Source organism: Ascochyta rabiei, chromosome 9 (genome assembly GCF_004011695.2).
Source record: "Ascochyta rabiei chromosome 9, complete sequence".
Lineage (NCBI taxonomy): Eukaryota > Fungi > Ascomycota > Dothideomycetes > Pleosporales > Didymellaceae > Ascochyta > Ascochyta rabiei.
This window is the reverse complement of record NC_082413.1, coordinates 338,424-348,427: the sequence shown is the minus strand read 5'-3', so window position 1 is coordinate 348,427 and position 10,004 is coordinate 338,424. Positions and strand designations below refer to the sequence as shown.

General features: G+C 51.9%; 4 protein-coding genes across 4 annotated transcripts; 3 read left to right on the top strand and 1 right to left on the bottom strand.

Moving 5' to 3' along the window:
• Positions 1–84: 84 nt before the first annotated feature.
• Positions 85–678, top strand: EKO05_0005667 (uncharacterized protein; the record flags this gene model as incomplete). The annotated part of the gene is made up of 1 exon (XM_038945789.1): positions 85–678. One exon carries the CDS (start codon positions 85–87, stop codon positions 676–678), a length of 594 nt encoding a protein of 197 aa, XP_038798685.1.
• A 590-nt stretch (positions 679–1,268) lies between these two features.
• EKO05_0005666 (Hsp70 chaperone) lies at positions 1,269–3,260 on the bottom strand (the record flags this gene model as incomplete). The annotated part of the gene is made up of 2 exons (XM_038939907.1): positions 1,269–2,462; positions 2,517–3,260. 2 exons carry the CDS (start codon positions 3,258–3,260, stop codon positions 1,269–1,271), a joined length of 1,938 nt encoding a protein of 645 aa, XP_038798684.1.
• Positions 3,261–5,688: 2,428 nt separating this feature from the next.
• On the top strand, positions 5,689–6,875 carry EKO05_0005665 (uncharacterized protein; the record flags this gene model as incomplete). Its single annotated transcript, XM_038939703.1, has 4 exons — positions 5,689–6,048; positions 6,096–6,317; positions 6,370–6,592; positions 6,652–6,875. 4 exons carry the CDS (start codon positions 5,689–5,691, stop codon positions 6,873–6,875), a joined length of 1,029 nt encoding a protein of 342 aa, XP_038798683.1.
• An 848-nt stretch (positions 6,876–7,723) lies between these two features.
• On the top strand, positions 7,724–9,540 carry EKO05_0005664 (Glycerol kinase; the record flags this gene model as incomplete). The annotated part of the gene is made up of 4 exons (XM_038939617.1): positions 7,724–7,903; positions 7,955–9,166; positions 9,220–9,419; positions 9,474–9,540. 4 exons carry the CDS (start codon positions 7,724–7,726, stop codon positions 9,538–9,540), a joined length of 1,659 nt encoding a protein of 552 aa, XP_038798682.1.
• Positions 9,541–10,004: the final 464 nt, after the last annotated feature.

Here is a 10,004-nt window from a genome sequence, read left to right as displayed (position 1 = left end):
GACGCCAGCGTCAACGACAGTATCCCACGCTCCAACAGCGCATTCGTTACCTCGACACCTTCATCAGTTGCACACATCGTCACCATGTGGCCCTTCTCGAGCTCAAGCGCAGATGCTGCGCCCAAACCCGTAATGGCACCTGCCACAAAACAACAAGTACAGCTGCTCCCTGCGACAGGGCAAGCGCTACCCACCGCACAATCGCAATACAGCACACCACCGCCCTCGAAGCCCTCCGAAGCCCCCCACGACCCCGACTTCTACGCTGCGCACCCACATCTCGCGCCTCCCTCGCTAGCCACACCCTCCCCCTCCTCCTCTCCCTCGACAAGTCAACCCCCGCCCGACGAAGAATTCGACCCCACCCTGCCCCGCTCCATGTCCTGCCGCGCCGCCTTCGACTCAGCCTTCTACTGCAGTTCCCTCGGCGGCCACTTCAACGACTTGTACCGCTACGGCCAGCTGCGCAGTTGCTCGGACCACTGGAACGATTTTTGGTTCTGCATGCGCACAAAGAACAGCTACTCCGGGCCCGAGGTCAAAGAGCAGCTGATCATGGAGCGCTATGCGCAGAAGGAGAAGGCGATCAAGGAGAAGCCGAACAGCGAGGATGTGTGGACGAGGAGGGGGCCTGGCGAGGAGGTTCGGAATGCTTTTTCGCTAGCCGGCAAGGAGTAGTACGTGAGATAATATGGGGACTTGTATGATTTGGATTGTGCCGTTGTACGTTATTGTGTATTGGATGTGTACGATGCAAATGAACACTCGTCATTGAGTGCATATGGGACTGGGGCGACATGATTTTGGAAGGACCTTGTAGTCACGGCTGCTACCAACCGTATCACTCGAATACTTGGAGGATAATTACACACTATATTGTGGCTACACGCCCACAAAGATCACCAGCTAACCTCGATCGATTAGGTAGCTCAGCTTTGATCAGGAGCAATACTTAACGATATCAAAATGAAACGACCTTGCAACTACAGAATCAGAGGAAAGTCATATCATAAGGGATAGTCAGAAACCAACACCCCAAGAATCATCACAATCAAGAAAGCATGTGTTGAAGTTATTATGTGAATTCTGCTCGGGATATAACATCGCATGCATTCCACCAAACTTTTCCAGTCATTATCGTAACTCATCTGATGCAAATGAAACCGTGAAAAGGCCTTTATGGCCATGAACTCCAAAGACCGCCCAAATGAAGAAGTCTATGCTCAAAGGAAGAAAGACAAAGAAGACGACTCAAGGCAGCGATCCGCTTAGTCAACCTCCTCAACAGTGGGGCCGTCATCGCCGCCAGCGCCGGGAGCAGCGCCACCGGGAGCGCCTCCGGGCATGCCGCCGGGCATACCACCCTCGCCGCCAGAGCCGTAGAACTTCATCATGATGGGGTTGGCAACACCCTCAAGCTCCTTCTGCTGGGACTCGTACTCGTCCTTGGTAGCGGTCTGGTTGTCGTCCAACCAGGCAACGGTCTTGTCGATCTCAGCCTTGAGTTTCTCCTTGTCGCCGGCATCGAGCTTCTCGTCGACCTTGGAGTCGGAGAGAGTGTTGCGGAGCGAGTAGGCGTAGGACTCGAGAGCGTTCTTAGCGGAGATACGGGCGGACTCAGCCTCGTCCTCAGCCTTGTACTTCTCGGCCTCAGCAAGCATGCGCTCGATCTCGTCCTTGGAAAGACGACCCTTGTCGTTGGTGATGACGATCTTGTTGGTCTTTCCGGTGCCCTTCTCGAGAGCAGAGACGTTCATGATACCGTTGGCATCAAGGTCGAAGGTGACCTCGATCTGAGGAACACCGCGGGGCGCAGGCGGAATGCCGGTAAGCTCGAACTTGCCGAGGAGATTGTTGTCCTTTGTGCGAGCACGCTCACCCTCGTATACCTGAATGAGGACACCAGGCTGGTTGTCGCTGAAAGTAGAGAAGACCTCAGACTTCTTGGTGGGGATGGTGGTGTTGCGCTTGATGAGGGCAGTCATGACACCACCAGCGGTCTCAATACCGAGAGACAACGGCGAAACGTCGAGCAGGAGGATCTCGTTGGTGGACTTGGAGGAAGTGTCACCAGACAGGATAGCGGCCTGGACGGCGGCACCGTAGGCAACAGCCTCATCGGGGTTGATGGACTTGTTGGGCTCCTTGCCGTTGAAGAAGTCGGAGACCATCTTCTGAACCTTGGGGATACGGGTAGAACCACCAACGAGGACGATCTCGTGGACGGAAGACTTGTCGATCTTAGCATCGCGGAGGACGCGCTCGACGGGCTCCATGGTGGAGCGGAAGAGGTCCTGGCAGAGCTCTTCGAAACGAGCACGGGTGATTGAGGTGTAGAAGTCGATACCCTCGTACAGGGAATCGATCTCGATAGAGGTCTGAGCGGACGAGGAAAGAGTGCGCTTGGCCCTCTCGCAGGCGGTACGCAGACGGCGGAGGGCGCGCGCGTTGGAAGTCAAATCCTAGCGTGGGGTTAGTCAATGAATCTTTGAGATTGCGATTGAGATTTTACATACCTTCTTATGTTTTCTTTTGAATTCATTGGTGAAGTGGTTTACAAGACGGTTGTCGAAGTCCTCACCACCCAAGTGAGTGTCTCCAGCAGTCGACTTGACCTCGAAGATACCCTCCTCAATGGTCAAGAGGGAGACATCGAATGTACCACCACCCAAATCGAAGATGAGGACGTTACGCTCGCCCTCAGTCCTCTTGTCGAGACCGTAGGCAATGGCAGCGGCGGTAGGCTCGTTGATGATACGGAGGACGTTAAGGCCAGCAATGAGACCAGCATCCTTAGTAGCCTGACGTTGCGAGTCGTTGAAGTAGGCAGGGACTGTGACGACGGCGTTGTTGACGGTACCACCGAGGTAGGACTCAGCAGTCTCCCTCATCTTGACAAGAACCATGGACGAGATCTCTTCGGGTGTGAAGGTCTTCTCCTCGCCCTTGAACTCGACCTGAATGACGGGCTTGCCGCCCTTGTCGATGACCTTGAAAGGGAAGTGCTTCATGTCGGCCTGGACCTCAGCGTCGGCGAACTTACGTCCGATCAAACGCTTAGCGTCAAAGACTGTGTTGATAGGGTTCATGGCGACCTGGTTCTTCGCGGAGTCACCAATGAGGCGCTCAGTGTCCGTGAATGCGACGAACGAGGGAGTAGTTCGGTTACCCTGGTCATTGGCAATGATTTCGATGCGGTCATCGCGGAAGATACCAACGCAAGAGTACGTGGTTCCGAGATCAATACCGATAGCAGACATGATTGCGGTTGTGTGTGGTGTGGGGTATCAAAAGAAAAGAAACGCTTTAGAGTGCTCACAAGTCGGTGACTTGATTAAGTGAGGCTTTGCTGTCGTGTTTGTTTGATGATCTGGAAAGGAGGAACTGTAGCGGCGGGGTGGGCTTTTAAGAGTGCTGGGCGAGACAGATTTTTGTTAGAGAAGGGCGTGGAAACTCGCAGAAAGAGAACATCACGGAAGCTTCTGGTTGGCGCGCAAACGCCGCGACCCACACCGAAACGCTGCCTGATTGTTGCTGAGGGTACTTAGCCTTGTTTCCCTTCCACTAAAGTCATTTGCGGGCAGTTGTGCCGCCATCGCGCCCTGTTGAAGCTTCCGGTGCATTCTTTCTGCTGCCGTTCTTCAGCGACTGTTCTGCGGTTGCTATGACGAAACTACCCCACCATGCATGGGAAGCGAAAGACCAGCCCCACTGTCGCCACCTCACCAGATCTTTGACAGTCGACAAGCAACTTCGAGAATCCTGTCGAGCAAATCCTACAGGCTTCTCACAAATGCTTCCGTGTGGTGAAAACAGCCAACAGGTCGACAGCTTATGGGGCAACTCTAATTGAGCTTTGCCTGCACCGCCACAACGCCTTGAATGAACAGCACTGTTTGCGGCCGGGCCGCAGTCATTCGACTTGGAGCTTTCAATGCCTAGCACAATCGTCTATTGAGAGTTGAATACCGCCGTTGGCTACAAAATTATGACGAAATCTTTTCAATCAGTAACACAGTGGGTTGAGGATAGCACCTCTTTGGTGAATATTGAAAGTCAAACCATATGCCCTACTTCCATGATTGATACCGCTAAAAACGCTCTGCCTGAGATTGTATGTTTGAATTTGGTGTAAGACCGTGAAGAACTTCAGTCGCGATGTGGGCGAGCAGTATTGCGATGATGTGTTACATTCAAAGCATTGCGAACGAACACGGAGGTAAAGTTCCAATCACCTTCACATGCGCGCTTGAGAAACCATCGCTCAAGCACGAGCAAACACTGCAAAAAGTACACTCAAGCCTTGCCCTACCCATGGTTCGCTATGATCCGTCTTCTCTAAGCGAGGTACAATACGTTGGATGTTACAGTACCAAACGCGTGGGGCTTCCACTCGGATCCCACCTTCCACCCGTATCAAATGGTGAAAAACCACCTTCTCGGTCTTTCAGAACACTAGAAAAATAATAGCAGTGTATTCATAGACATGGTAAGAATGGGAGGTGCTCGAGTAGCTCCTCTGAGGCTACTTACTAGAAATATTCATCCAAAAAGTTTGTTTTCCAAAAAAAAGGATAAAAAATCTTAGAACCTAATTATTAACGCAATGATATCCTACCTCTCGTTTGTAAGCTCTTTTCACTTTTCCGCAACAAAGAGCTCAACCTTATTCCGAGGCTCATTAGTAGGTTTAGCTAAACAGTTAACCACTACGGAAAGCAATCTTGATACTCTCTCTTTTCGTCAGCACACCAAAATCGAAAAGCATCAGCTTCAAGATGCTTCTAAGCGTAAGATCTAGCTCTTGTATCAGGTGGCGGTCTGTGGTGTCTTTCTTAACACCCACATCCCGCAGTCGCTGAGTACAATTCCTCTTCTTGCAGTGCCAAAGACCGGTCCGAAAACTCGTTCCATGAATTAAGAGCAACGAGGCCGCCTGCAAAGAGCGAGCCAGTAGATAGCGGGCAGAGTTGGGAGAATAGAAAAAAAGTTTACTTAGGTGCAAGCAAAAATCTCTCTTGCCCCTGGCTGGACTGGACTGTTGTCGACTAGCCTGGGGAGTAGGCATTCTCGATGACTCTCGACTACTCTCGACTACCCCCTGCCACCAATATCCCTCCGCCGTTCTCGAAGGTCGTTTAGTATCGTATAAAAGATGCTGGCGTGTGATACAGAGTTGTCGAAGCCATCCACGAATGAACAGACCATTGGATCGAGCGACACGACGAGAACACGAAAAATTCTCACCATCCTCTTCGAACTATTGAGCTTTTAAGGTCCTCATCTGGGAACTACCTTTTATCGGACCATCTGTGATGCCAGCTCTGCAGCATTACGATTCAAGTCGAGGGACAAGGTGATATGTATCAACTTGGAGCTCGACGCAACATCCCGGACGCTGTCTGAGACTGATACAATTGGCCGATGTGATACCCCGACGAATTGCATGCAAGCACGCGGAATGTTAGATGATCAATGGACTAGCTTGCGTACTATAAACTTCCGCAGCTGCCGAAGCTTGACATGTGCATGACGTCACATGCTGTTGCGGGGATGAGAGCTCGAGCTTGGTTGACAAGCTTGCCAGCCGCAGCTCGGACGCGACAGCAAGCCTCCCTTTTCTTCTCCAGCGTTCAGTGTCGATTCCCCGTTGCTGCTGTCCTTCATAATATACCCAGTCTTCTCACAATGCTTCGCAACGGTGCTACGCGCTTCGCGAGATCAATTACCGCGCCCGCTGCGCGCCCATTCGCGTCCGCTCAACGGACGGCCCCTGCACATCAATGGACCACACAGTTTGGTTCTCTGGCGTCCAAGCGGCCACAAACATCGCAGTTGGCACGCATAACTCTGATCAAATCTTCAATCCTTCGCCGAAATATCACAAAGGAGCAGGAGAAGGCGGAGGAGAAATATGCACACGAGAAGCTTGAACCCACACCAGAACGCGTGTCGACGACCAGCACAATTCATCCCTTCCTCTCCGAACATGGCGCCCCTGCGCCTGAGCCAGATGTCGATATGATGAAGGGTGTGAAGAGCGACTTGGTAAGCTGGGCGCATCGATAGCTCTTGAATGTTGCTGAATCATGCAGGAAACCATTCGCGAAACCTTCAGTCTGAAAGACGTGCCAAGAGAGGCCTACTACATGGGTCTTGCTGGTACTATTCCTTACCTTGGTACTTCACTTGCTACGGTTCTATGCGCATACGAGATCAATCACTCGGTCGCTGGGCAAGGCGCGATTCTATCAGAGCACTCAGCAACACAACTACTGCATCTCCTTGAGCCTATTCAGATTGGATATGGAGCCAGCGTATGTTTGCTCCCGTATCGCGACCGATGACTGCCTTGCTGATAACCGACAGATCATCTCGTTCTTGGGTGCAATCCACTGGGGCTTGGAATGGGCCAAGTACGGGGGAGTTCACGGCTATCCTCGCTACGCAATTGGTGTCTTCGCTCCCATGGCTGGCTGGAGTGCAACCGTTATGCCCATTGAGTATGCTCTGATCACCCAGTTCTTGAGCTTTGTTGGGCTGTACTTCATCGATACTCGTGCCGCGCTCAAGGGCTGGACGCCTCCATGGTGTAAGTTTACTCCATCTCAGCCATTCGGATATCAACGGCTAACCCCGCTATCACCACAGACCGCGAGTACCGATTCATCTTGACTTTCATCGTCGGTGTCAGCATTGTTGTCACTTTAATTGGCCGTGGTGAGGTCTCGGCCAAGGTCGGAAGGATGCCAGGTGCGGTCGACAGAGTCAAGGCTCTCCGCGAGGGGTCTGAGTACAAGCTTGCAGAGGAAGAAGAGGCCAGAATTGCTGCCAAGAAGGATGCAGCGGCCAGCGACGACAGAGACAAGCACTAAGTTCTGTAGGATCGGCATGATCCATTGTTTTTGCGGGTAACGCGTGACGAAGCTTCCTGAGTCCTCTGTGGGGACCAAGCTGCGCACAATGGTGTGTAATTGAATGTGTATGGCTATACTTGAGCTTTGACAGTAATCGCGTCTCTGGATTTGGTCAACATGTGCCGTTACCGATATCCCGAGCATGGGGTTTGTATCCTTGTCAAACAGTTTGCGGCTCTGCGATTGATAATGCCATCAATTATATTGTGGAGCCGACCATGCCGATCGGCCCACTGTATTGATATCACAATGATCAAGACGCGCGGATGGACTGCCTAGCTGCGCTTTTAGGCCCAGTTAGCAGGTGCAACAATCGACGATTGATACTTGGAACAGTCGCAAAGCGACCAAGGAGGGCTTACCCTGTTTAGCTTGCTTGAGGCTGAGATTTCGTGCATCCACCTGACTGTCCGCGCCCACGAATTGTTTCCCCTCATAGCCCAGGTCCCCCGCTTTCTCTACACCAACCCCTCATCGTCATAAGCCCACGCGCATTATCGTTGTCGCGTGCCGATTTGTTCCTGAATACTTTGCGCGCCGTACGATGATCTCTTTGCCTTCCTCTTGCACAGTCCTCTATCATTTTTTCTCCAGCCCTTAAATATCCTCGCACCATCATAGTTCGGTGTTCTTTCGCGCGACCGGCATCCCTCTTCGTGCATTTGCGGCACAACCACCTCGGAACTATAACAACCAATTGTACGCGACGCGCACACCGGAAAATCTCCAGTGCGCGCGGAATAATTAGCCGTACTCCACTGCAATACAAAGCAACGCTGCACAATTCTCGCATTTCTGCAACCAACATGGCGATTCAAGAGATCTCTGCGAAGGGCGTCGAGCCGCAGCCGGTGCCCAAAAAGCAAGTGAGAGATGGCTCGCCGGATGGGATTCTCGACGAGGAGAAGCTCGAGAAGGTCTTTATTGGCTCCATTGATCAGGGAACCACAAGTACAAGATTTATCATCTTCGATGGAATGGGAGAGGTAAGTCCGCCAGTGCCTGCTTGGAGGATTCGCAACTGACTCGCCGTTTAGCCCGTTGCGCAACACCAGATCGAGTTCACCCAACATTACCCCCAGTCGGGTTGGCACGAGCATGATCCCTATGAGCTCGTCAGCTCTGTTGAGCAGTGTATAGAGAAAGCTACTGGAATCTTTGAGGACATGAACTACGACATTGCAGACATTAAAGCTATTGGGATCACCAACCAGCGTGAAACCACTGTCGTGTGGGACACCAACACCGGTGAGCCACTTTACAACGCAATCGCATGGCCCGACACAAGAACCAAGGGTTTAGTGCGAGAGTTGAAGAATAGAGAAGGAGCGGACGATTTGCTTGGGTTGACTGGACTGCCGCTGTCCACATACCCATCGTCAGTGAAGCTGGTTTGGCTGATCGACCACGTCGAAGAGGTCCGAAAAGCATACGACGAAGGCCGCTTATCATTCGGTACTGTCGATACCTGGATTCTATACAACCTGAACGGTGGAAAGGAGCGCGACATCCACGTCACAGACTGCACAAACGCGTCGCGAACCATGTTCATGAATCTGCACACCGTACAATACGACGACAAGCTTTTGGACTTCTTCAAGCTTGACCGCAAGAAGCTGAACCTGCCCAAGATTGTTCCATCGTCTTCTCCTGACGCCTTCGGCTCTCTGACAAGAGGCATCCTCAAGGGCGTACCGATAGCGGGCTGCCTCGGTGACCAGTCGTCAGCCTTGGTTGGTCAACAAGGATTCACACCCGGATCTGCCAAAAACACATACGGAACTGGTTGTTTCTTGCTCTACAACGTCGGCGAAAAACCAGTAATATCGAAGCATGGCCTGCTTGCAACTATCGCATACGACTTTGGCGGTAAGCGCAAACCTGTGTACGCCCTCGAGGGAAGCATAGCTGTCGCTGGATCTGGTGTCAAGTTCCTGATGAACAATATGGGTTTCATTACACATTCACACAAGATTAGTGACCTTGCCGCGAGTGTAGAAGACAACGGAGGGTGTGTTTTCGTCACAGCTTTCTCCGGTCTTTTTGCACCCTACTGGATTGACGATGCGAAGGGCACAATCTTCGGCATTACACAATTCACAGAGCAGGGTCACATTGCGCGAGCAACCCTCGAGGCCACCTGCTTCCAGACTAAGGCTATTCTCGATGCTATGGAGCTGGACTCTGGGCACAAGCTGAACATGCTGGCTGTTGATGGTGGGATGAGTAACAGTAACCTTTGCATGCAGGTCAGTACACAAATCACATCAAGAACTGGGCGCATCATTAACACTGTGTGCAGACGCAAGCGAACATTATTGGTATCCCAGTCGACCGCCCTGCCATGCGCGAAACTACTGCACTTGGTGCTGCCATCGCGGCTGGATTCGCTGTTGATGTCTGGAAAGAGTTCGACGAGCTGAAGGAGATCAACCAGAAGGACCGTATGGTCTTCGAGCCCAACGTCAGCCAGGAGGAAGGCGCAAAGATGTTCAAGAAGTGGTAAGTTCTAGAATGCCCATTACAGACGCCGGGCATAGCTAACGTATCTTTCAGGGACCGTGCTGTACAGATGTGCAAAGGTTGGCTCGATGCCGACGAGGCCAACGGCGAGTTTTCATAGTTTGTGAATAGTTGAGCGTACATATATCCTAACGCATTATCCTTATCCTCCATCTGCGACTCGTCACGCATATCCCTGGAATCTTGCGACAAGTCGAGGGGCGCATGGTGACCTGGCGAACGACACCAAACAACATGTGATCCGAAATAGCGAATCAAGGCAGCATCAGTGAGGTGTTTAAAGTAAGGCTTGGTGCCTACGGCATGTGTCACACCATAGCGACATGCTTTTACTTAGCTGTCATATATACATACTAAAACTGTACACCACCTAACAACTTCTGTCTCTTCAGCTGCAAGGCAGGCTTCGACAAGATCTCCAGCTCTTGCCAGTTCCCGTTCACTTCCCTTGGACGGTGAACAGTGAAAGGAAGGATTCGGTCAGTGACAGTTCCATGATAAGCACACTGGTCAAAGTGAAGATACGTGCGTCGCAATTGCTGCAGTGACCCTCCTTTCACTGCG